The following is a 26,380-nucleotide window of genomic DNA, read 5'->3' as shown; positions in this document are numbered from 1 at the left end:
GCAAAGAACACAGAAGAAAATTAAAACCTAAAATTCAGCCAAGAGATTCTTTGACTTTAATTCCTCCTGTAGCTAACATCATGGGACTCTTCAATGCAGCAAAGAAGACCACAGTGTCCCATAACATTTTTTCTTTTTCATCTGCAATTTCACCAGACATAATAAATGTGTCAAGACCAAGAATAGTATGTTTAAGCCAACTTGGGAAACATGTACAGAAAACCAACCCAGAGCCTGCAGAAGGCTAATAAAAGCATTGTAGTGTGAAAGGATTCCTGAGCAATCTTTTTATTTATTTTAAGTTTACTAGAGGGTGCATATGATCACCAAAGAGAGAGAGAGAGAAAGTGTGAAAGCCCTCCCACCCCTCTCAGAGGATGGTCATACTTAAATCCCATCTCCATTTTTCCTTTTAAGATTTTGGGCACAAATGCACAGGTGCATATGCAATATGTTTTTCAAGCTACAGGGCCCAGGACTTCAATTGCACAATTGGCCATGTGAAATCGAGCTGTTTTAACCACCAAGCCACTAGGTAGCACTCTTTTATTTTTTCATTAATTTAAAAAATTATGGTAAAATACAAATAACATAACTGCAACTTTTTGGATGGAAGCTCTTGATATAGATACTGAACAGATTTTCTTTAAAATGTCTGCTAAATTTCCTTTTTTCCTTTTTTGCTGTGGGGCATATGTGCTCACCAGAGAGAGAAAGAGAGAGAGAGGTTAAGTGAGAAATAATTGCCCCAGGGGCATTCACCATGTTGTAATCCTTTCTCCTCATCTCCCCTTGGGATTTTAGGCACACATCAAACTACTAAGTTGGCCATGTGGGATCCAGTACCTAATCTCCATGCCAACTACTGGCCCCATGTCTACTAAAATGTAACTTCACGTCAGAGCTATGGTTTCAAAAAGTAAGTAGGACTTCTGTAACAGAATGCCTGCACTGAAACTATTAAAATGTATAAACTGACACAAGTTGTATACTATTGGGTTGTTGGAATAGTCATGATGCATTTCTGCTTAGAAAAAATACATCATGATTTTTCTAGCAACTAAATACATAAACATTTTTCAATTGGCATGCTGAGCTAAAGAGGCCTGATTCAAAGTAGTCCCCATGTTAATACTCATTGTAAAACCTTGACATAATTCATGATAAATACTACAAATGCATGAGGCTTCTACAACCTGAAATGCATACTTTTAAAATATTTTATTTAAAAATAGAATCTGCAGCCAGATGGAGACATGGTAGTTAAGATGGCTGGATAGAACATGGCTGACTGTGCAACTGAAGTCCTGGATCTGGTGGTTTGAAAAAAATACCAGGCACATGTGGTTGAGTCCCAAAATCCTGATAGGAAAATGGAAGAGAGGAGACTATGGCTTGGCCACTCCCTGGGGGGGAGGGTACTTTCTCACCTTTTTTTCTCTCTGCCTCTCCAGCGAGTACACATATCCTATAGCAAAATTAAAATAAATAAGCAAAAAAAAATAAAATCTGAAATCATTGTCCTTCAAGTATGGTTAAAAAGTGTGGCCACCAGTGTTGACCATTTTCCAAAATTATAGAGTCTTTAGTTTGCAGTTAAAGAGATGACACTCTGAGATTTTTGAACCACATGGATGTCATGCTCAAAGATGTGTGTCTCCAGTAGTTGCATGTTTTGGTGGATGATGTCTGCTTCTCTTATTTTATAGTAGCTGGTAGACATGCTGCACAAGCAAGCTGGACTTCACAATGTCCTTTAAAGTCTCTCTTTTTTCTGTCCACTTTGCTCAGTTGCTTCTATACAACTGGATCTTGAGGATCTTGCAAATAATCGATTCTCTACCTGGACTGAAGTAAACATTGAACATATATATTAGTTAGTTAATTTCCCCAAAATGCCTTAACGACGTTAGTGGTAATGGTAGCTGTATGTATTTACGGCTTCCATGTGCTAGAATCTGAAGCCTGAGCTCTTAACCACTACAGGGTAAAAGACTTTTCTGAACTTCAAATTCAGTTCTGGCTTTGAGTCACAACTTTCTGGTGGATGGATTGAAATACAGGAAGTGCAGGAAGAAATGGCATATTTTATAGAAAAAGGGATAAATAACTCATAAGATAAGAAACTGCCTGGGACCAGCAGATGGTGTAATGGCTACGTTTGAATCTGTCTTCATGCACTCACTGGAGAGGCAGAGACAGAGAGTGAGGAATCACCCCCCGCCAGGGGGTGGGTGGGTGGGGCATAGCCACACCACAGTCTCTTCTCCTCCAGTCTCCTCTTGGGATTTTGGGCACACATGTATATGTGCCTGGTATGAGTTTTAAGCTGCTGGGTACAGGATTCAAAATATGGTCTACTACATGGGAGTCCAGTGACGTAACCATTAAGCCATTTTCTGGTCCCCACATTTCCTATTTCTAAGCTGAAATGGATGATCATAAAGTAATACCCCAAGATCACAATTTCAAAATGAATCATTTATGAAATGTCCTAAAAGGAAAGTCACCTTAATGCAGATTAAAATAAATGTTTCCAATCTAGATTTTTATTCTTAGCCCCTAGTTTCTAGTAAAGCAAGTCACTGAATACAAAGTTAATAACTTGGTCTGGTATAGATGATATAATAACCTTTCCTGGTATGAGTTGAATATCTCTAATCCAAAACTCTAAAGATTTGATATGTCCTAAAATCTGAAACTTTCTGGGTGCCAGTAAGTGGGAAATTCAACACCTGACCTCATGTGACAGGTCATAGTCAAAATAGTGCAATACAAAAATTACCAAGCAATGTACATGAGGTATATATGAAACAAATGAACTTCGTGTTTATAGATGTGGGTCCCATTCCTAAGATATCTTACTATATATATGAAAATATATATATTTCCTTTCCTGGAAAGGAAATCCAAAATCTGAAACACTTTTAATCTCAAGCATTTTGAATAAATGATACTCAACCTGTAAAAACTCTCAAAAGATACTAAATAGTCGGTAACATCATCCTTATATTCAACGTAGGTTCACTTACTTTAGGCAGGAAAAAGATGATAAATTTATAAAATCTGTAGTATTAAAGTTCCAGATTCAAAGAATATTATCCCAAAATAAAACATCCTTTTGATCTCATTTATTTTCATCTAATACAATTTCTTTTTTCAATTTCTTTTTTTTTTTTTTTTTTAGTGGCTAAGGGGCCACCAGGTGGTGAAGTGGTTAAGGAACTAGATTCCCACACTGGTGCCTGCAGTTCGAGCCTTGGACCTGGCAGCTTGAAACTCACGTACATGCACGTGCATGCCCAAAGTCCCAAGAGAAGAATAGAGGAGAAGGGATTGTGGCATGGTTATCCCTCTTGGGGGGGGGTGATTCCTCGCTTTCTGTCTTTCTGTTTCTCAGTGAGTACCCTATAACAAAAAGTCTCTCCAAACAAACGTTAACTTTCTAAGGGGCACATGCGCTCAACATAGTGTAACAGAGGAAGACAGAGTGAAAGTGAGAAAGCACCCATCATGGGGAATAGTTACACCATAATCCTTTCTCCTCCATTTCTTCCTTCTTTTGGATTTAGGGCATGTACACACATGTGCCCAGTATGTTTCTCAAGCCACCAGGTCTGGGACTTGATACACAGTTGGCCATGTGGGGTCCAGCTAATGTAACTACCAGGACACAGGCTGGCCAAATACATACAATTTCTTTCTATTTTATTTTTTCTTTTTTCTGGTTTTTGCTACAGGGTACCATTTGCCAGAGAAAGGCAGAGAGAATCACCCCACTTCTCCTCTCAGGATTTTGGGCAAACATGCACACACACACACACACACACACACACACAGCGTGACTTTTCAAGTCTCTGGGTCCAAGGCTGGAACCACACAGTCATGTATGTGAGTTCTAGCACCTTAACCTTCACAAGATCTGCTGATCCCCATAATATAATTGCTATTAGGTCATTGGAAAGTCATGGATATGTTTGCATAGAAAAATACATCAGGACTTTTCCAACAACCTAATAAAATAATGGATGAGAATGCTAACTAAAGAGTATAATATATATTTGAGGGTTTATCAGCCTGTCATTACTTATTTACTTATTTTTAAATTTTTGCTGTAGGGTACTTGCACTTACCAGAAAGAGACAGAGAGGGAAAAAGAAAGTGAGAATTCATCCCCCCCAGGGGGTATGGCCATGCTGCAATCTTTTCTCCTCCAATCTCCCCTTGGGATTTTGGGTATGCACACACATGCGCCCAGCGTGTTTCTCAAACTGCTGGGTCCAGGACTCCAACTACTTAGTTGTCCATTTGGGATCCAGCTGCCTTAACCACCACACCACTGGCTGGCCACAGGACAAATTTATTTTTTTTTAATTTCAAATTAGATGTTTTTTTTTTTTTAATGTATAGACATCCCATTAACTTCAGAGAAGATATATAATCTTTTTTTTTATATATAATTAATAACATATATTCTGACAGAGAAAGTTAGCTTTTGTCTGGTTTGGGATTCTCTGATTCTCGACTTTGACCTGGTTGTCTTTCTAAAATTCCTCTCATTACAGAATTCAGAGTCATGTTTCACTAGGAGTAAAAATATAGCTTCTACTATTCTGATCTGATAAATCAGGGAAAAGAGGTAGGCCTGTATGAGATGGGGCCAGGATTTAGCCGAATCATTGTATTTCTTCCAAAGTTTTTTTATAAGCACCTGCCAACATCAGTATGTACCTTGTCCATAAAATGTTTTACTTTGGTTTTTGATTAAAGAAATATCTCCTCTTGTAAAACCAGAATTAATATTATAGTCTCTCAGAAGAGCAGGGATAAACATCAAGCATAAGAAATGGAATGATAAAGAAAAGTCCGGATGAATATATTATATGTCTTCCACAATTTCATACACAAAAAATCAAAACTTAATTTTGATTAGAAATACTACCTTTACGATTTGTTTTGAAAAGCAAAAATCAAATCTTCATTTTTAATCGTGGTACTTTTATGGCAGCTTTTTCAACTTCTTCTGATATATCTACTCCAAGAGGGCATCTGTATCAAAGTCAGACAAATCATATTATTTCAATTATTTCTTTTTTGATCTGTTACTAGTTCTGTAGACTATGTACTAGAATTCTAACAAACAGTAGATATGTAATGTATAACTCATCATCTACAGTAAGCTCTTAAACACATACAAATATAGTGGAACTTAAGCCAGAACAATGAAGACCAGTCTTATTGATAAATATTAAGTGTTGAGATATTTTTGAAAGAAATAGTTGTATTGATCTCAAATATGCCAATAAGTTAAAAAGTTAAAATGAAACACAAAACTAAAAATGTTTTATAATTCTCTAAAAAGATAAAAACATTTTACCATATGTCTAAAGTCAACTGTGTTAATTAATATTTAAAAAATTCCCCATGTTTTGGGACTAGCAGTTAGCGTAATAGCTATGTTGCTGGACTCCCATGTAGTCAATTACAGTTCGAGTCCTAGACCTGGTGGCTTAAACTCACCAGGCACATGTGCATGCGTGCTCAAGATCCCGAGAGGAGAATGGAGGAGAAGGGATTGCGGTGTGGCCATCCCCCCTGGGGAGTGATTTCTCGCTTTCTGTCTCTCTGTCTGTCTCTGTCTTTCTGGAGAGTGCACGCGCCCTATAGCAAAAAACCTCTCCAAAAAAAAGAAAGAAAAATTCTCCATGTTTCTATTATTCTCTGAGATTTCAAAAGCTGGCTAGCCCTTTTATACTTCCCATTGCCATTATTAGCCAGAGAGGGCTTAGCTTCTACTTTCCCTGTTAATTCTCAATATATAATTTTTGCCTCAGATTTTGGCTTTCCTTCAATGCTGTCCAAGATAAAGTCTCAACTGGACCTCAACATGGAAAAAGCCGTCATCTCCAGTCTTGACACTGCCACAAGAGGGCACAACTGGATTAGACAATACACATGTACTCTGTGTCAGGGTGGGCTATTAATGTAAGGGATTCTTCTGACACCACTACTGTAATTCAATTTTGTTTATTCAGTCAGCCTTAAGAGTCTAAGGTTCATGTAGCACAACTCTCTAGTTATGGACTATAACATTGACAAGTTTTAAAACATTAGATGAAACAATGTTCAAACAGAATTGTATTAAATTGTAAAACATAACTGTCCTTTACTATTCTAGAATTGAGGTAGATCAGAAGTTACTAATATATTGAAAATTATGCTATTCTTTGGAACTTTGATTTGGGAGAGGAAATAAGGCTTGTAGAAAACAGCTATCTTTTGGCCAATTCTCAGCTATCTGTGAAGCACATGCTTCGATTCTCACACCTGAATGCTTTCTGACTATTTTCTTCAACTTTCCCAGCATACCAGCTGGCTCTCAGACCTTGACATGCAGAAGTCCAGGCAATGGACATGGTTTCCATTCTGGTCCTAAATGAAGGACTTCATCAACCTGTTGCTTGTTTCTAACTCACCTATGATTTCTCAGACTTTTTACAATTTGAGACTATAGCAAAAATATCTCTTTGAAGGAGTGATCTTCAAATAGGTTCATGAAAGAAATGAATGTAACTGTAATTTTGATTAAAGAATGTCAATGAAAATTTCATACATGAAAGCAAAATCCAGTCTTTGACTTTCACAAATGCAGCTTGCATAAAAATGATGAATGGTACCACATACTTTGGTTCATAGCGGATGCCTTCTGTGTTGTGTAAAATGCCCAAGCCAGCACGTAATCGTTCAATACCATTCCTAAATAAGAATGATTAAAATAAAGTTAATAGCCCCAAGATTTAAAGTACAAAGATTTAGCATGATGATGTGACAATATTTACAAGACTACAGGTGATGCAAAAATATCCCGTGGCTTACCATGCAATCATAATGCCGTTATCAGTGCACAGTCTGGGAGGGGGACACAGCAAGGTGCACTGTGTTGCCTCTGTGACAATTTCTAGAGCTCTTCGGACATATAAATTACTTGCAACGCCTCCAGATACAACCTGAAGAAATTGAGAAGACCCATATTAACAGCTATCACATAGGGATGTGAACATGAACCAAGCTGCTAGCTAAACCTGGGCAAATGATACAATAAGAAACTAACACATTTCGATGGCTGAAGGAGAAGTGATATATCTGTTTAAAATAATTTGGAGAAAAAAAATCACCAATTTTAATATCTGTATAAAATTACTCTCAGTATTTTTAATACATTCTCTACCAACTTTTTTTCTAATTATTTCTTTAACTATCATAGTATGCCAATATTTGAGACTCTGCATGTTTTACTCATAAGCATTTTAAAAAATTTTACTACACAGTTTTTAAAAATTTCACAACTGCTAAAACCTGTTAAGTTTGATATTTGTATAATATTCCATTGTGTGAATCTATCGTCATCATTTAAATATCTTCCTACCTTATAATCTTTCAAAAGAATAAGGTTTAAGATACATTAAACAGGAAGTTTATGAAGGCTTATAAGCACACTTAGAAGGATTTCACCAAAAGATGAAAGAAACCAGCCTATTTTTTAAAAAAATAGTGATAGCAGTCAGTCAATGGTATTTAATTCCTTTTTATAAACCTTCTTTTAAATTCAGTGAGAGTATGTGATCTTGGACTATTTTTGGCCTCACAGGCTATAGAAATGTCTCATAAAGCTGCCATACCTGCACAAGAAATGGCTGTTTGTCTTTTCTAGCCTGCATAATTTCAGTCAGGGCTGACATATGGAATGAACCTGCTCACAGGTCAGTTAGTCTTCAAAAAAACAAATGAACAAACATACTGCAAAAACTTACTATTTTTTAAAATTACTATTATTTTTTTGAGAGGTTTTTGCTATAAGGCACGTGCACTCACTAGACAGACAGAGAGAGACAGAGAGACAAAAAGAGAAATCACCCCCCAGGGGGGATGGCCATGCCACAATCCCTTCTCCTCCATTCTCTTCTTGGGATCTTGGGCACACACCTGTGCCTGGCATGAGTTTAAGCCACCGCGTCCGGGACTCAAACCGCATTGACTACATGGGAGTCCAGCAACATAGCCATTATGCCAAATGCTGTTCCCAAAAGTTATTATTAATATAAGTGAGATGACAGAACTTACCAGTGTTGCATTACTCTGGGACAACAAGTCTTTCTGCTTGCAAAACAGAATAGCACGATGTGTCCTTTTTGCAATATGGCAAGCTGTTGTGTGCTGTACTGCAGCAGCAATGTCTGCAGCTGAGGTAAGCATTTGCCCCTTCTCAATACCTGTAGAAACGAGCAGGTATTTTTAGGCTCAATTCAAGATTATTTATTTGTACAACTTTACTGATTAGAAATATACCTTCCTCTTTTTCCTTTTGCATGATTATTTTATCAATAATGTGTTGAAGTCCAGAAAAAGAAAAATCACAATTTTTAGCACGTTGCATAGGAGGTTTGATATCAAAATGAAATCTATTTCCTTGTAGAGCCAAATGTTCTATAGCCTTCCCACCACTCATGGTGGAACACTCTGGGTGTCTTATTAAAGAAAGTCTTCTTGCTACCTACCAAAAACAAAAACATATTTTTTAGTAAGTCATAAAACTGCTTATTTTGAAACCAAAAGATTCAAAAGAAACTGAAATATTAAAAACTCTGAATAAACAAAATATGCTATAAATCAATAAATATGGACTATAGCTGGTAGTCAATAAAGCAGACAGCCTGTTCCTTATGACAGCCTGATCAATAGTGGCCCACTGCTGCCTCCTGTGTACTTTAGCTTTTAGATCAGGGTTGGAAAATCGACTTGAAGTTGACAACGATGGTTTTAATGATGAACCTCAAAAATAGAACCTGTCCTACTCCTTCTTCACAATGGTCAAGTATTTCCTCTCTTTTCTTTTCTTTGAGAGATTTCTGTTATATTTCTCCACATGCATTTGCTGGAGAGATAGAGAGCCAGAAAGTGAGAAACCACCCCCCAGGGGGGATGGCCACACTGCAATCCCTTCTCCTCCATCTTCCTCTTCAGATTTTGGACATGTAAGCACATGTGCCCAGCATGAGTTTTAAGCTACTAGGTCTGGGACTCAAACCACAGTCAACTACGCAGAAGTCCAGCGACATAACCATTATGCCATCTGCTGGTACCCACAATGGTCAAGTATTAGTGGCACTGTTATTTTTGCACATGGCAGTAGTCTTTGTATAATTCCGAAACAAAAGAAAAAAAAATGTGTTGGCTTTAAGCCTGATGGTTAAGACATAGATCACATGGGTGATCTGGTGGTTTGAATATCAGATCCAGCAGTTTGTAAAACATGCCGGAAGCATACGCTTGTGTGCCCACAATCCTGAAGGAAGAGAGAGATGGAGGAGAAGGGATTGTGGGATGACCATTCTCCATGGAACACTCTTTTTTCTTCTCTCTCTGGAAAGTTTGCACACCCTCTAGCAAAAAGGAAAAAAAAAAAAAAAAAAAAAAAGAAAGAAAGAAAAAGGAATGTAGGGCAAGGTAGTAGTATAGTGGTAGCATAACTGGACCCACATAGGAAGGCCCTGGGTTCACATCCTGGGGCTACCCAGTATATGCTAGGGTGTGTACATGTGTGCTTATAATTTAGGCTGACTGAGGCTTAGGGTGCATCACACTTTGAAGACTTTGTTGGAGATGCCTCTCTCTCTCTTTCTCACATAGAGGAATAAATAAACTTTTATAAAAAGGAGAAAAATAAAAAATCAAAAAAATAAGAATGCGACTTGTCTGGTGTTAGCATTGTATGATTTAACTATAAAATTGTGTATTATAATATCTGTCAATCTTTATATATCCTCATTTTACATTTTTCACTACAGTTTAAAAAGCACTTTCTTTCACCCATTATTTGACTAAATATATACACAACTGCATCTGCAAACTATTTGAGTCTTTATGTATTAATGTAAACCATTTTATTAGGGAAGGGTGAGAAAGAATTACAAAATTATGTAGTATTGTATTTTTTCTTACTGTACATAAATATTTTTAGTCTAAGACATAATTTTGAACTATTTAGATGAATAGCAGTGGCACACTTCAGTTATTTAACTGAAACAGATTCCATAACAAAACTGAATGGAGTGGGGCCAGCAGATGGTGTAGCAGTTACATTGTTGGACTCCCACATGGCTGACTGTGGTTTGAGTCCTGGACTTGGTGGCTTGAAACTCATGCCAGGTGCATGTGCATACGTGCCCAAGCCCCCAGAAGAATGGAAAAGGGATTAAGGCATGGCCATCCCTGCTGGGGGTAGGTGATTTCTCACTTTTCTTCTCATTGTCTCTGTCTATCTGTCTCTGTCTGATAAGCACACATGCCCTAAGGCAAAAAACTCTCAAAAACAAACAAACAAAAACATGGAGAAATTAATTAAGTAGTTACCTTGTCAAGCATGTCACCTGGTGCTATGTCCAAAGACTTCCCAAGCAGCAGAAAATCTGCAACTCCTCGAACTACTGCCAATAGACAGTGACCTCCAGAAATTAAAAGAACTAAAAAAGGAAATTCTACCTTGTTGGTCAGCCTAATAGTAAGTGCATGAGCCTCCATATGATGAATGGGGATAAATGGCTTTTTTAACTGCTCTACCAGCTGTAAGCTAAATGATAAGCCCACTCCCAAGCTTAAAGCAAGTCCTGGCTTTATGGTAGTGGCAATTGCTGAGAGTTCACTTGGAGAGGTTCCACTAGCAGAAAGAGCTTCTTGCACTATTCGTTGAATATTTTCTCTGTGAAGCTGTTGAGCTACTGGAGGAATAATACCACCTGTTCTGAAAGAAATAAAAAGATAATGTTTCATAATTTCAAGGTTACAAAAACAAAATAAGAAAAGTTATTATAGCTAAAGGGATGTTTTCAAATTAATCATTACGTAGCTAAAAATATTAGTAAGTCAAGATATTTTATAATTGTGTTTCTTAAAATGAAGCATGCTGTGGTAAGAACTTAATCGGCAATGATGAAGGGCAATGTTTCTGACTTCCAACTTAAGCACAACAAACTCCTACAGATTTGTTAATTAATGAAATCACCAAAATAATCTTGCTAAGCATTCTAAAGAAGTCTTGGACAGGAAATGACAGGATAAAATAATATTTTAAGAAAAATAATGTCTACAACCAGAGAGATTTTTAAAGAGATTACTGTAAAAATAGTTGTATAAAGTGATTATAACTTAAACTGGGTGACAGAGAATGAAAAGAGAGAGACAGAGAGCCTTGGAAACTGTAATAACTAACTGGATATAAAAAAATGGGAGTTCAAGGGGAAGATGATTCAGGTATTCAGCTGGAATGTCTGGTAGACAAGAAATACTAACAGAAACATGAAGACAGTTTTGTGAAGAAGATGAGTTTATTTTTAAACGCATTGCACTTGAGGTCACAGCAGGACAGTAGAGAGCTTGCAATACTGAAATAAATAAAGTTTGAGAATCCAGTGCTCTGAGTTGGTAATTTGGATTTTTTGGTACATGTAGGACAGTGAATGGCCACTCCAAATGTCAAAAATTAAAAGAATTACAGGCATTTTTTTTTTTTTGCTAGCATGTGAATGATTTACAATTTGAGAAGCAAAGTAATAAAATGTACTTCTAGTCTCAAAAACAATCCCAAACTTGATGTTGCAAGGCCTGTTAGTTTCCATACAGAGAAATGAAAATCCTCACTAGGAGCATCCAATGAATGTTTACTTTTTAAATAAAACATGTATTGTTTCAGGCAATGAAGGAGATATAAAAAGAAATGATCTTATTCCAGCCCATCCATATTATAATACATCTTTAATTCTTTAAAGCTACTTTTTCTTTTATGTTCCTCATCTGTTAGTGGCATTGATAACTTCATAGTCAGGGGAGTTTCAAGGTTCACCTTTACCTTTTTTCCCCCAAATTTCCACATTTATCATTGCTATGATTGCTTCCACCCAGTTCAGAAAAGTCTCATTCTCTCAATCTGTTTAACAGAACTACACTTTTTTTTTGAGAGAGAGATTTTTGCTATAGAGCATGTGCATTCACCAGACAGACAGAGAGAGACAAGAAGACAGAAAGTGAAAAATCACCCCCCTCAGGGGGGGATGGCCACATCATAATCTCTCTCCTCAATTCTCCTCTTGGGATTTTGGGCACCCATGCACACATGCCTGGTGTGAATTTTAAACCGCTGATTCTGAGACTAGAACCATAATCGACTATGTGGGAGTCCAGTGATGTAACCATTATGTCATCTGCTGGTCCCTGAACTACACTTCTTTATCTACATTCTCTTATTACAGGGGTCTGTCCTATATTGTACTACCAGGTTCTGAAGCACAGTGCTGACTTTATTACTTTCCTACTCAGAACCTTGACTTTCTTGAGATTTGGGAGACTTTCTTTTGCAGCTCCCTCGGCACAACACTTAACTGCCGCGCTTAGGGCTGGTCTGGATTTAGGATAAGTCCTCTCCCTCCTGCTCATTTCTCCCTTCTCTATTTTGCCTTCCTCCCTTTCTTTTCATGTCTATTCTGTGTATTTTATCTTCCAAGGATCATGCTAAGTACAAAGGAAAAGAGAGATTTTTAAAAAAGCCATGGGTTTATTTTCAAAGAATAATGTGCATATGTTCTTGTCTTACTATACTCTATAAATATTACAGTATGGAGCATGGTTGGTTAAGGGACAAAGTTAAAACAGAGGCAGGGAAACAATTTAGCCTTAAGACAATAGCCAAGAGTCCAGGCAAGACACAATAATAAGGGACTGAATTAAGTCAATGAGACGGGAGAAGAAAGTTTTAAGAAATATTTGAGAGAGAGATTTACTATGATTGAATGACTGATCTGGATATAGAGGGGCTGAGGGAGAAGCCAAGGATGTTCTGCAGGCTTTTTGCTTTGAAGAAGGGACTCTTCTTCCAAATAACCTCCATTATTGCATTTCTGATGCTGTTTTATAATAACCTGTACATGGTCTGCCTTCCTTTAATCTCTCTCTCTCTCTCTTTTTTTAAAAGAGGTTTTTTGCCTTAGGATGTGTACACTTGCTGAAGAGGGAGAGAGACAGACACAGTGAGGGAGAAAGTGAGAAATCAACCCTGGAGGGATGGCCACAATGCAATCCCTTTTTCTCTATTCTCTTCCTGAGACCTTGGGCATGCATACACATGTGCCCAGTGTGATTTTCAAGCCACTGCATCCAGGACTCGAACTGTGGTCAGCCATGTGAGAATCCAGGGATGTAACTGCTACACCTTCTACTAGTCCCGTGGTCTGCCTTCTTCATATATTTATATGAGGTTGTTGGAAAAGTCATGATGCATTTTTATATAGAAAAACATAGAAAAATATGTTATGACTTTTCTGATTACCAAATAGTATAGTAATAGAGGTACTATTATTACTAATATTAGGAACTGGCTTGTATTGAGCCCTTAACTATTTGTCATGAACTGTGACAAATGCTTTAAAAGAATTCACACTTAATCTTCACAATCCTAACAGCAAGTGGTTATTACTATTTCCATTTTATAGTCAAGGACACCAAGAAAAAAATCGTACATGGTCTCAAATCTAGTAAGTGACTGAACTAGAATATAAACCTGTGTTCTAATCCACTTTACATGATGAGTAGTTAAGAGACAAGGATTATATATTGTATTCATGTTTGTACCCACAGCACCGCAGATATTTCCTGGCAATTGTAGGCATTCAACACATGCTGAAATGAGCTGTGTGGATAGTACCACTGAGGCATATTTGCCCAGTATTCCCCTCAAGTGACCATGCTCTTGATTAAACGAACATCTGTCTAGTACTTTTCACCTCTTTATTTTTGTTGACAATGCTCACTCAGACTGAAATGTTTTCTCCTTCTCTGTCTACTGAAGGCCTAACCATCTTCCAAGGCTCATGAGCACCTGAGGTGTGTCCGACATCTGCTGGGCATGAAGTAGAACACAGTGATTAATACAGACAAAGCCCCCGTCACCATGGAGCTTAGGGTCTATTGGGAGAAAAATGATGTATAAGCAAACAAACATATAAATTATAAAGAAGCTTACAAAGAAAGCATGTATATAGTGATACAGAAAAACCAGGATGGGAATCCTAATTTAGATACCTGGTCAGGGTAGGACTTCCAGTATAGTTAACATTTACATGCTCAAAAGTTCAATGTAGAGACCAGCAGATGGCGTAAGGATTATGTCACTAGACTCCCACGTATTCAACAGTAGTTCAAGTCCTGGATCCAGAGGTTTAAAACTCACGCATATACTCACCACATGTGTATATGCCCAAAATCCCGAGATGAGAAAGGAAGAGAAGGGATTGTCATGTGAACATCCCTCCTGGGGGATCATGTCTTTTTTTTTCTGTCTCTCTGTTTCTCTGGTGAGTGCACACACACCCTATAGCAAAAACTTCTCAAAAAAAAAAAAAAAGGTTCAGCATTCTCAGGAAAAACTGAGAGGATGACGGAGAGAAGGCATCCTTTTATACTGTCTGTACCACTTATTTGACACCCACTCTATGCTGCTTGAGTTCTTTTATTAGCTTTTATTAGCTCTTCTTGAGGTCTCTATATTATGTCTCAGTGATTATAAAACAAGGACTTCACTGTGCCGTTTTAACACTAGCACACTCCCTCTCATACAGAACAGTAACGTTTGAGGCTTACTTTACCTCTTCATATATATTACTTCTAATACCTGCCTCTACCCTCCACCAATCCTATGAGGCAGGTGTTGACGTTTTGTCTTACTAATGTGAAAACAGAATCAGAGAAGACAAGGAACTTGCTTAAGTCACAGAGCCAACGCTAAGGGCCTGATTGATGATTCTAATATAGGTCTGTGACTGTCAGGCTTTCTAACTACTCAGATGTTGTAAACTGAGGGCTCAAAGGTATATTTCATATGTGGAGTATTTTAAGTTAGCTACTAATGCTAATAATATGGAGATACTACATTAAAAATATGGATTCCCATCTTCTCTGAAAATTGTGATGATCAGGCCAGCATGTGGCCTGGTGGTTATGCACACTAGATCCCACATAGCCAACTGGCCAGTTGCAGTCTTAGACTTGGTGGCTTGAAAAACATGTCAGGCCTGGTGGGGCCGCTGGCTGAGTGGAGACATTGCCCTGTGAGAGCTAGCATGGCTCTGCCTTCTCACTCAACAGATGGGGACCATACTGAGCATGCAAGGGAGCTGTTGCTTTTCCCTGTTGCTCTAATACAGGCTCTGTCCTGTGGTCGACATGGCCTATGGAAATCAACAAGAATCTGCCCTCCAGAAAAGCAAGAAGAAAACTCAAGAAATTAGCAAGGGAAAGGGAGAAGAAAGCTTGACTGCTATCTTAGAAAAAGCAGAAGGATTGTGAGGTCTATGTAGACCAGAGAAAAATGATGATTGGCTATGTGGAAAACCTGGGAGCTACTGTCAACTGGGTGTATCATACACTCTAACACTGAGATTTTATACGATAAACAGTCATTACATATGCTATAACTTATCCTTATTAAACTGTCCATTTAAAATTTTAACTTTTAGCCTGATTTAGTGCAATATTTTAGAACCATTTTTTAAAAAATAAAATATTAGCCATGCAAAAAGAAAAAAGAAAAACATGCTAGGCCCATGGCACACATACCCAAAATCCCAAGAAGAGAGGGAAATGGAGAAGGGATTGTGGCATGACCATGGCCCATGGGTAGTGCCTTCTTACTCTCCCTCTTTCTCTGTCTCTCTCTGGTGAGCATGTGTATCCTCTCACAAATTAAAAATAAAAAATCATGATGATGTAACAACAGATCCTATATTCCTGCAAGGTGACAGTTGACTACAGCTGAGTAGTGATCTCCTCTAGATGTTTTCGACTTTCTATCTAATGCCCTTATTTACGTAGCCTGCCTGGTGGTCCTCTGTAAACACCTGAGTTTATAAACATTGCACCATTCTATGCTTTAATGAAATGTTATTATTTAATACTAACACAAGTTCCATGCTTGGATATGACGAGGATTTTTTTTTTCATTAATTAACATAGGCTACAAGTCAAATTATACGTTTGAAGAACTTCACTCAAGACTATGAAACACACAAGTGGAGAAAACGTATTACTGAGGAAAAATCATTAATATATACTGGAGCCAGGAATAAGCTTAGTTCCTTTTTGGCAACAGGATTAGCTAAGGTTGGAATTTTATTGTGGAGAGACTTAGAAGCCAGGATGCAGTAACTTGAGGCTTTTCTTTATAGTAGTTATTAGAAGTTTTTGCACAAAGAAATAAAAAATTAGCTCCTAAATTTTAAATTTTACAAATGATAAATACAAAACAATGATTTCATTGTAGTTCTTCTCAAAATGTGGAAATGTCTACTTACTTTAAATGAACTTCAGTTTGGGAATGTATTGCTTCTCCTAGCACGTTTCCAGTTTCATCTACTACTGCAGCTGCTGTATCATCACAACTCGTTTCAATTCCCAGTACTAGCTTGTGAAGAAATAGTGTTCCAGGATGAAAATTGAAACCTCTTAAAAATTCATAAACTTTCCTTTTTGCTGGCTGAAAAAAAACTCCTGCTGTCTTATTCAATATTAACATACTTACTCTACAGATAATTCCTGAAAAAGAATTACAGAAACAAACATTATTTGGAACTGACATTAGCCACTAACTCATTCAGCTAAGCACAATTTTGAAAGCTTGATTTAATTTTCAAAATACAGTTTTAAGAATTAGAGGGGGACCAGCAGTTAGTGTAATGGCTATGTCACTGAACTCCCATGTAGTGAACCGTGGTTCGAGTCCCGGACCCGGTGGCTTAAAACTCATGCTGGGCACCTGGGCATGCATGCCCAAGATCCATAGAGGAGAATGGAGGAGAAGGGATTGTGGCATGGTCATGCCCTCAGGGGGTGATTTCTTGCTTTTTGTCTCTCTGTCTCTGTCTGTCTGGCGAGCGCACATGCCCTATAGCAAAAACATCTCCAAAAAAAAAAAAAAAAAGGAATTTGAGGAAAGTTTGTAAAAGTTATGAACATTTTGTAAAGGCTATAGCAACCTGTGAATAAAAATAACACTGTGAATTAATATAATGCTTGTTAAGGGGAAAATGAGAGTCAGACATTATTTTTAATATTTCTATTACAGACAATCTTTGATTTATGATGGTTTAAAATTCAAATTTTCAACTTGATCATGCTGTGAAAGCCATATGCATTCAGTGAAAACCATACTTTGAGTACCCATTTACACATGGGTTTCTCCCTTTCAGTATTGTATAATTTATATGACATAACACTCTTACTACATAACAGGCTTTGTGCTAGATGATTTTGCCCAACTGTAGACAATGTAAATGTTCAGGGCACATTTAAGGTAGGCTAGGCTAATAAAGCCATGATCTTTAGGTAGGTTAGGTGTATTAAATGCATTTTTGACTTACGGTATTTTCAATTTGCAATGAATTTACTGGGATGTAATCCCACTGGAAGTGGAGGATCATTTTTACTTTTATGTTTTTCTTACCAAACTTTGCATTCTTTTTCTTTTTATGAGACAGCTACTATCACACTGCAATAGTATGTAAAAGTGCTATTTGCATGTTGATAGTTATTGTAAAATAAAGACAAAATATGGTTTAAAGAAAAATCAAAGGCAAATGGAAAAGGCAAAAATAAATGTAGTCCATCTTCTAAAAGCATTTTGCAAACTAAAATTTAATAATTTAGTTCAAAAACAAGAGTTAAGGGTGTTGTGGCATGGTGGCGGTTCGGGTGCTGTACTCCCACATGGCGGACTGCCCTTCAAGTCCCGTACCTGGTGGCTTTCTCTTTCTCGTTAAATTTAAATAAATAAATAAAGTTAAATAGAATAACTCTTAAACAACAACAACAACAAGAATTAAAATATATCCCCCACCCCCAAGATTCAGTCTTTTAATTTAGAGACAATAGTGTCTGCATAAAGCTCATTTGAAAAAAAACACGTCAATTAAAATGACTGCAACCTAACACTTATTTCTATCCTTAATTACAATCTGGAATTCTCTCCATTATTTGCCACAGATTTATCCTTTTTTTCTCAAAACAATAGCAGTCCATCACTAAAGCACTCTAGTATTTCCATACCGTTAAGTATCATCCCGTTTTACAATTTTCTGGATTGTGAAAGTAGGTTTTCCGCACCACAACAACAGACAAAATTTTGGATTAAAAAAAAAAAAAACGAAATAATATCGGAACTAGGGCAGAGAGCATCTGGAGATTGAAGATGAGAAACCTTTGGCTGAGGGGACTACAGCCCAGACAGACACACCCCCGTGGGATTACGTTTGCAGTAACTAAATCCAGGCAAAGCGGATAGGGAGACACCCCTCCCTTTTCGGCCCAGAGGGCTCCCGAGGGAACCAAGGTGACTTGGGCAGCAGCGGTGGTGTGTTTGCGCTAGGAAAGCCAGGGGCTCCGACTGGAATCGTGTTTCCCGGTGAGCAGAGCCTTGGTGCAGCGACAGTGAGCGATTTCACCCACCTTCTTCGGGAACGACAGGAGGTAGAACTCGTCTCCCTTCCCTAGGCAAGACGCTCCACTGCCCTTTCTGGAGCATGAGCAAGCCGGGGCTTGGCGCTCCGGAAGTGAAGTCATCAGTCCCGGGTCAGCGTCCCTTCTAAAGGGCCAGACGTAGCTCTCTTAGAGAAGAAAAGCGAAAAGGCTGTCTTTGTCCAAATGTTGTTCGTGCGCTCCTGCATTTCCCCCTGGCTCGTAGGTAACAGGAAACCCGCAAAGTCCCAGGGCTCGCGGTCGGTGCCGCAGAGGCTGAACGCAGGTTTGTTGGACCGCACGGCGTTAAGTGCCGAACGGACCGCTACAACTTAAGAGTCTTTGCCTTTGGCTGCTATTATGAGAAGTTACACTTTACGGGAACTGTCACCAAAACTAAACTTTGTGGTCTGAGATACCAAGCATTTTTATCAGAGAAACAGTGCCAACTGAGGATGCCCCAGCTTGGCCAAGGGTCCCAGAGAACGGAAGTGCTTCCGGTCGGACAGTCCAAACCGTTACTCCTACTTCGCTAGGAGTGAAAGGTCCGACACAGGCTACTTATACGAATTCAAAACAAAACAAAACAAAAAACCAGGCGGAGGACTGGAGGACGGAGGTAAATATTTATTTACCTCTAAAAAGCCTAAATTCGCAATGCATTATATGGTCCTGGCTTACTATATGTGCGACCTCCTGTATAATTTGTACTTATTCTTGAATCTGCCGCGGTCTTTCTTGCTTTTATTGGTTTGTAAACTTGTTACCATTTGAATAGTTTTAGCTCAAGAGCCTTCTAGGCTTTAAAGTCTTAATAAGCAAGGGACCATATAACTAAAGGGTAGTTTATATATAAATGCTTTACACAACGTGAAGCTCTGGAAAAGCCTTATAAAAGTAAATCACATGTTGGGCGCTCACAGAGCAGTCTGACACTCTATACAGATAAGTAAATTCATAATTACCAGAATATTGTGAAGAAGTATTTTAGTTGGAATTTATGTTTTTGGAAAACTTCATTTGTGTAACAATACCAATAATTAATAACAAAGTAGCACTTATTATGTGCCAGGTACTCTAGTAGTTTATTTAATCCTCACAACCCCATCGAACAGCTACTGCCGTAATTATCAAGCAACTGGGCCACAGAGTTTCGGTGATTTGCAGGTTACGCAGAACTTTAGAGCACACTAGGAAGGAATTTTATTCTCCTTTTGGCATTTAAAACAGTTTAGCATATTTAGCAAATGAAGGTATGAATCTTATGTGTTTGTTGTACTAAGAGAGTGGGTTATTAGGGGAAAATATGTATGCTGTCTGGGACCTGTCCGACATATCTTATGGTTACAACGTCGTCACATACAAGCATTCGTAGTAAAATACTACCCAACCACCATAAAGTCCGCTTGAATTGAGTTCCAACTGAATTGAAATATACCCATTTTGTCTCACTGCCTAGCCCTCCATTGTAACCTTCAGAAAAAACATTACATATAGAAGAATCTTATAACTCATCTAACTATGCCTTACTAAATTAGATTTTATTTTCATTTATTACAACTTTACTGAGTTCTTGCCCTCATGCTAGGAACTATATTAATTGTTAGAGACAAAGAGGTAAGATCCATTCCCTGTCTTCAAGTATCTGGGCTTAGTGGCAGAAATAATCAATATAGAATTGTGGAAATACGAATGGGAAGTGTATGTTGAGAGAAGGTAGTTGCTCCAGGAATTCTGTGTGGCTTCTTATAGATATATCCATGATGCCTGGCAGGGCTATGGTATATATATATATATATTTTTTTTTTTTTTTTAGGCTTGAAATTGGTTTATCAGAGCTGTAAGTGACTGAACTCTGGAGTTCTGAGTCACACACCACAAATTGTTAAAAGATTGTTGTGTAAAAAAACCATTACTTCTAATAACTTATGAAAAATGCAATGATGGGGGAGCTAGTATAGTTGAAGTTGCTGATCATCTTTTTATACAGTGAAAGCCAAATCCAAATTATAATCAGAAGACTGCCTGGTAAATATGAAATGGAAGCAGTAGAAATGAGTTGACTGTTCTTCATGGCTAATATTTCAAGCCTGATGCATTCTTTCTCACTTGTCACATACCTGTCTTACATACTTCATGGGTTGGATTGTGCTAAAAATGGACTATTTGTCTTTCTCCTTTTAAGTTTTCTTTGCTGACCAGTATCTTTTGATGTGGAACATTCTGTTCTTTAGCAGTGATACTGTCAAGTCTTAACTTAGGAAGATATTTTACTTATTTACTGAGTCATTAAAGCTTGATTTGCAAATTAACTTTCAGATGATCTTTTTTTATTGTAGGGATACACATAACAAAATTTATCATTAAAACAACTTTCTTGGGACCAGCAGTTAGCGTAATGGCTATGTCGCTGGACTCCCATGTACTTGACCACGGTTCACGTCCTGGACTCAGTGGCTTAAAACTCACGCCGGGTGTGTGTGCGTGCGTGCCCAAGATCCCAAGAGGAGAATGGAGAAGGGATTGTGGCATGGTGATTCCTCCCTGGGGGGTGATTTCTCTATTTCTGTCTCTCTGTCTCTGTCTTTCTGGCGAGCGCACGTGTCTTATAGCAAAAAAAAAAAAAAAAAAAAAAACAACCAAACCTCTCAAAAAAAAAAATACTTTCTTTCATGAGAGAGGGAGAGAGAGAGTGAGTGAGAGAGAGAGAGAGAAACACTCCAAACAGGATCCCAGTCCCAGCTCTCCCAGGCAGTCTGGATCATTAGTATGTGCACCTGGCATGTACAGGTGTACCAAGAAACTGAACCCAGTCTTCTGTACAGATCCAGCATCACTTGAGAAGTGCTATTTAGGCTGGCCCAGATTTACCACTTTCAGCCATTCATTTAACCATAAAGTTCAGACACTAAATGATTCATCTTTTTGTGCAACTACCACTACTATTAATCTGCAGAACTTTATCTTCTTAACCTAAATTTCCATATCCATTAAATATTAAGCTCTCATCCACCAGACCTGGTAATCACCCTTTCACTTTTTGCCTTTGTGAATTTGATTACTCTAGGTACTTTATATAAAGTGAACTCTTAACAGTATGTCATTTTGCGATTGGCTTATTTCACGTATCATAGGCTTTCCAAAGTTTATCTGTGTTATGTTAGTTTTGTTTTTCAGTTTGCTGTAGGATATGTGCTCTTGGTGGAAAGATGAAGAGAAAGGTGAGAGATCACTTCCTGTGAAGGATGGCCAAACCCCAATTTTCTCTTCTCCTTTTGGGATTTTGGGCACAAACACAATTCTGGTGTTTTTCAAGCTGTTAGGTCTAGGACTTGAACCACTCAACCACCCATGTGGGATCCAGCTGCCTTAACCTCCATGCCACCTGAGGACCCCTACCTTTGAAGGCTGAATACTACTCCTATCCTTCATCTATTGATGAACACTTAGGTTGCTTCCACCCTCTGGCTACTGTAAATAAGGGTATGAACATGGGTGTAAAAATACCTGTCCAAGTCCCTACTTCCACTTCTTATGGATATGTACAGAGGTAGAATTGCTGGATCATATAATAATTTTAATTGGGGGAGGGGGTGGATCTCTATACTCCTATCTTAATTCCTTAGTTTTCAAGTGTGTTTGATTTATGTATGGTTTGGGCAGAGAGAGGAGGGAATGAATCTTTTTTTTTTTTTTGGTATATTATGATTATTAAATGCCACGTTAGGGGACTAGCAGATAGCATAATGGTTATGTTGTTGGCCTCTCACAGGGTTGACCACAGTTTGAGTCCTGGACCCAGAAGTTTAAAATTCATGCTGGGCGTGTGTGTGTGTGTGTGTGTGTGTGCCCAAAGTCTGAAGAGGAGTGTGGAGAAGGGAGTGCAACATGGCCATTCCCCTGGGGGGTACTTTCTTGCTTTCCATCTCTCTCAAGTGCACACACCCTATAGCAAAAATCTCTTTAAAAAAAAAAAAATGCATGTTAGAATCATGGTTTGGTAAGAATTCATGGGCAGGACAGACACTTCAGAGTCACTGTATTTTCTCAGCAATAGCCAATAAATCATCTGGCTTCTCTGTTCCCATTTTAAAAATTATAAAATGAAACTGGGGTGTTACTAACATAAATAGAGAGTATTTGAAAAATCTGAAGTTTTTCAAAATAGGATTATCAACTTTTATAATTGGAAATTCCTTAGAAAATTTATATATAAGATTCTTTTCATATTTTGTATTTTAAAAATAGTTCATTACTACAATGCAATAGTCTAATAGGATAGATAATAGAGTATTTCCCAAAACAATAACATGGATAGTATATGTTGATGTAGGATAACTGAGCAGGTTCAGTTCTGGGAAGACAGATCTAGGTAAAATACCCCCAAAGCAAGTTTAGAGTAGTGATGGGCAAGGACAGGGAAGACTGGAGAATACCAGAGGTAAATTCTGTATTTCATCTGTGTTACTGTGTCCTTCCATTCTAACTGCTTTAATTTATGTTCATAAAAATAATATTCTGAGACACAAGAGCTAGATGGTAGAGAAACCACATTATTAACACTGAATGTAAGGCTTTGAGAAAAACTTTAAAGTGAACCAAAGTGTGGGTGTAATTTTGATGACTGAATTTGGAGAGCTTCCGAAATAATCTTACACCAAGGAAAACTTTTATTAAAGTACAGATTACCGATTATTTCAAAATACATGGGAAAAGACAAACATACAAAGGAAGTATCATACAACTGATTACTAAACTCAATACTTTTTAAATACAAAACAATGATCATTACCTCCAAAAGTCAGTTTATTGACAAATTGATTTACAGGTTGGTCTATAACTCTTTTCACTCAATTTTGTTTATGAATATTAGGAGTTTTTCAGTTTCATCCCATATAAGAACTTTGTTTTCTCTTTTTAATATATTTACTTCTCAAAGGACTACATAGTTATTTCTTGCAACTAACATCAGGAACTATAAGAATCTTCCCCAAGTCACAAGAATTCAATATGGTTGCTGCTCTCAAAATAGGTACCATTTTGAGTTATCCATAGAGACCCATGTACTTAAAAGCAAAATATTAATGAACAAAACATGAGGATTGATAGCAGGAAAATCAAAGAATATGTTACCTTTACTGCAGACTTGCTAGAAAAGACTCCATGACTCACATTGGTACTATTACTAGAAGGCAGTTTCTGTCAGACCACAGGATGGCTGTCAAGTTGTCCATATTAATTTTCCTTTTCTGGCTCCCTTCTATCACCAGTCATGAAGGTGGACCTTCATGAACTCAGTAACGTAATAAATATAAAAACCACCTCATCTGCAAACACGTAATACTGAGCCAGAAAAAACAAAAAAGTATACTCTTAAGGTAGGAACTGGCTTGTGTGTAACAAGATGGTATATATCCTCTTAAACAAAACAAGGGGAATGTGTATGGTAATAAAAACAATCTATAATAAATGTGTAAAGAAATGATTCTGGTTTACATGTAAGTCTGCTTAAACTAACCATGACTGAATGATTGGAAATTTTCTTTTCCTAACATAATGCCCATTCAATACAACTTATGTTGGTCCTAGTTTTCCTTTACAAATCTCTTATTTCCTTGGATTTATCTACTACACCCTCACTGTATTGCCATTTAACTTATAGGCTGGGCCTGCCCAGCCTGCCTATAAAGCCTCTCTCCAGATATATACCTGATGCATTAAACAGAGGCATCTTTTAGTAGAAATCTGCACTTCAAAACAGCATATGAAGAGCCAGCAACTGGCTTTCCAATGTAAATACCTCTCATTTCATATTATTACAGAAACAGTGCAGTTTACTAACCACTCCTTCCATACAGGAGATTCAGTAGCTGCAAAAACTTTTATTCAGTTTCAAAACACCTCAATACTTATTAATCCCAAAGATCCGAACACCATGTAGTTGTGGCATTTTGGGAATTAGCACACTCAAGAGAGAAGTTGTGTTTAGGATGAAGTGAGTTGGATCATACTTCGTATAGAAACTTGCCAGAAAATATCTGTAGAAATAAAAGTTAAAAACATGTGTAACATCCAAAAACAAGTTACTTAGGATTTTAAAAATTAAAAGGTAGAATAAAGGCCATGGAAATATAAATACTCAAAAGTAAAACCATCTTTTAGCACTAAAACATTTTACTTTGGGCCCAAGTTTATTTGATTTGGGATTTATAATTTGTTTAATCAGTAGGCACATTTTGCATTTCTGCAATTATATTAAATATAATTAATAGAATGCATTTCTATTTAGGCTCTTTTAAAGCAGAAAGCTTTCAAAGCTAAGGTTCACATGCCCTCTGATTTCAGGTGTGTTTTTGTATTTATGATTGTTTCTAAAGAGAAGATCTGGAGCCAAAGCATCAATTATGTTCACAAAAAGTTTTGGGGGTCAGACGGATGTGCAGTAGTAATGCACCAGACCCACATGGGAAGATCCTGGGGTCTCCCCATACACTTCATCATGCTCCTACATGATCCAGGCTGGCAGGTTGGGGGTGGTTCACAACATGACAACAATGTTGGGGGTACCTTTGTCTTAGTCTCATGAAAAGAATGAGACAGAAATGGACAATCTTCAGAAGCAAAACAAAGGGTTTTATGACCCATCAAATAGTTGAGAACCACTACTTTAGTTTTAAAAAATGGGGGTTTAGTACACAGTATAGTTCATTATCTTTGAAAGAAAAAAAAGATACATGGTTGCCCTTTTGATGTTCTTCTTCATACTGTAGTTGAACAAGTCTATAACCTATATCCAGTTTAGCTGGACTTGAAAGATGTAAAATTCCAGCTGTTTTGCTATAACTAAATGCATGTACATATTCAGACAGCCAACATCTTATCTTGCGAATTTGTTTTAATACGCATAAAATACCTATAAGACCATACATGACCAAATCCAGAATGTCTGGTTTCACCAAAAGATTTATCAGAGTACAGATACTTACCTGGCTACTACAAGAGTATTCTAACATAGATAAATATACAGATTAAAATACTATTCGTTACTTAATCATAATTAAGAAATGAATTTTAGAGTACACAAAGAAAGTATTCAATTTTAAGACAGATTTTTGCTATAGGGCACGTGCACTTGCTGGAAAGACAAGAGACAGAAAGAAAAATCATTCCCAGGGAGATGGCCCTGCCACAATCCCGTCTCCTCCATTCTCCTCTTGGGATCTTGGTGGGCATGTACACACACACAATGGGTCTGGATTCAAACCATGGTCCACTATGTGGGAGTCTAGTGACATAATCATTATGCCGTCTGCTGTTTCCCACAGGAGAGTATTCTTTTTTTCTTTTTTTAAAAGACCACAGAGTGGTTTATTTTTAATACCCATCATGCCATGAATTCATAGGGAATAGGTTCCAGAAGCTCAGACTCCTTTATATTCTCACAAAGTATGCTTCTTCAGATGGAGTAGGCTGTTGCTTCAGTTGAACCAAGGTACCTTTCTCTTTGGCTTCCTTCTTTTTCTGATCATTTTCCTTCACACATTTTAGGAAGCTATCTCTGCTCTTAGAATACTTAATATGCTCAATACATACATTAATTCTCTTGGCAAGACTCTTACTTGTTTTTAACAATGCCAACAGCATGCTGGGTAACACTGTAGACTGTCAGGTTTGCCATGGTAGCATTTGTGGGGCATTCCTTTTTGAACAGTAGCCATTCCTTTGATGTCTACAGTATCACCTTTCTTGTAGATTCACATATGCTGTCAAAGGAACAACTCGATGTTTTCTAAAAGACCTACAGAACATATATCAAGTGCCTCTCCTC

The 26,380-nt window shown here is 37.6% G+C and overlaps 4 protein-coding genes across 10 annotated transcripts in view; 2 read left to right on the top strand and 2 right to left on the bottom strand.

Annotated features, from left to right (window-relative positions):
• The window catches only part of ANKAR (ankyrin and armadillo repeat containing), a 69,323-nt gene extending 68,862 nt beyond the window's left edge, over window positions 1-461 (top strand). The window contains exon 23 of the mRNA XM_006147840.3: window positions 1-461. Coding sequence (XP_006147902.1) covers window positions 1-248 — 248 coding nt within the window. The 3' untranslated portion in view covers window positions 249-461.
• A 968-nt stretch (window positions 462-1,429) lies between these two features.
• Window positions 1,430-18,761, bottom strand: OSGEPL1 (O-sialoglycoprotein endopeptidase like 1). Of its 3 annotated transcripts, XM_006147828.3 has the most exons (9): window positions 18,544-18,698; window positions 16,395-16,635; window positions 10,411-10,798; window positions 8,347-8,551; window positions 8,122-8,270; window positions 6,877-7,007; window positions 6,685-6,756; window positions 4,943-5,049; window positions 1,430-1,848 (listed from the first exon to the last, which is right to left on the bottom strand). In XM_006147828.3, the coding sequence occupies exons 1-8, from the start codon at window positions 18,617-18,619 to the stop codon at window positions 4,971-4,973; spliced, it is 1,341 nt and encodes a 446-aa protein (XP_006147890.1). In that variant the 5' UTR covers window positions 18,620-18,698; the 3' UTR covers window positions 1,430-1,848; window positions 4,943-4,970. The 3 variants fall into 3 exon arrangements, with proteins under 3 accessions (XP_006147890.1, XP_027627367.1, XP_027627366.1); XM_027771566.1 differs by lacking the exon at window positions 1,430-1,848 and having other exon boundaries at window positions 6,614-6,756; window positions 16,622-16,635; window positions 18,544-18,761; XM_027771565.1 differs by lacking the exon at window positions 1,430-1,848 and having other exon boundaries at window positions 6,614-6,756.
• The window catches only part of PMS1 (PMS1 homolog 1, mismatch repair system component), a 124,872-nt gene continuing 116,649 nt past the window's right edge, over window positions 18,158-26,380 (top strand). For 3 of the 5 annotated variants that reach the window (XM_027771562.1, XM_027771561.1, XM_027771560.1), the window contains exon 1: window positions 19,090-19,171. The gene's annotated coding sequence lies outside the window, so the exon portion shown is untranslated. Of the gene's footprint in view, window positions 18,500-19,087; window positions 19,172-26,380 lie in introns of those variants that run through there. The other 2 variants (XM_027771563.1, XM_027771564.1) reach the window with 2 other exon arrangements.
• The window catches only part of ORMDL1 (ORMDL sphingolipid biosynthesis regulator 1), a 14,671-nt gene continuing 11,490 nt past the window's right edge, over window positions 23,200-26,380 (bottom strand). The window contains exon 4 of the mRNA XM_006147831.3: window positions 23,200-24,590. Within this exon, the coding sequence (XP_006147893.1) occupies window positions 24,455-24,590 (136 nt within the window). The 3' untranslated portion in view covers window positions 23,200-24,454. The remainder of the gene's footprint in view (window positions 24,591-26,380) is intronic.

Source organism: Tupaia chinensis, unplaced genomic scaffold (genome assembly GCF_000334495.1).
Source record: "Tupaia chinensis unplaced genomic scaffold, TupChi_1.0 Scaffold000225_1, whole genome shotgun sequence".
In the NCBI taxonomy this organism is placed as follows: domain Eukaryota; kingdom Metazoa; phylum Chordata; class Mammalia; order Scandentia; family Tupaiidae; genus Tupaia; species Tupaia belangeri.
The sequence above is the reverse complement of the archived record's forward strand: the minus strand, read 5'-3'. Positions and strand labels throughout refer to the sequence as shown.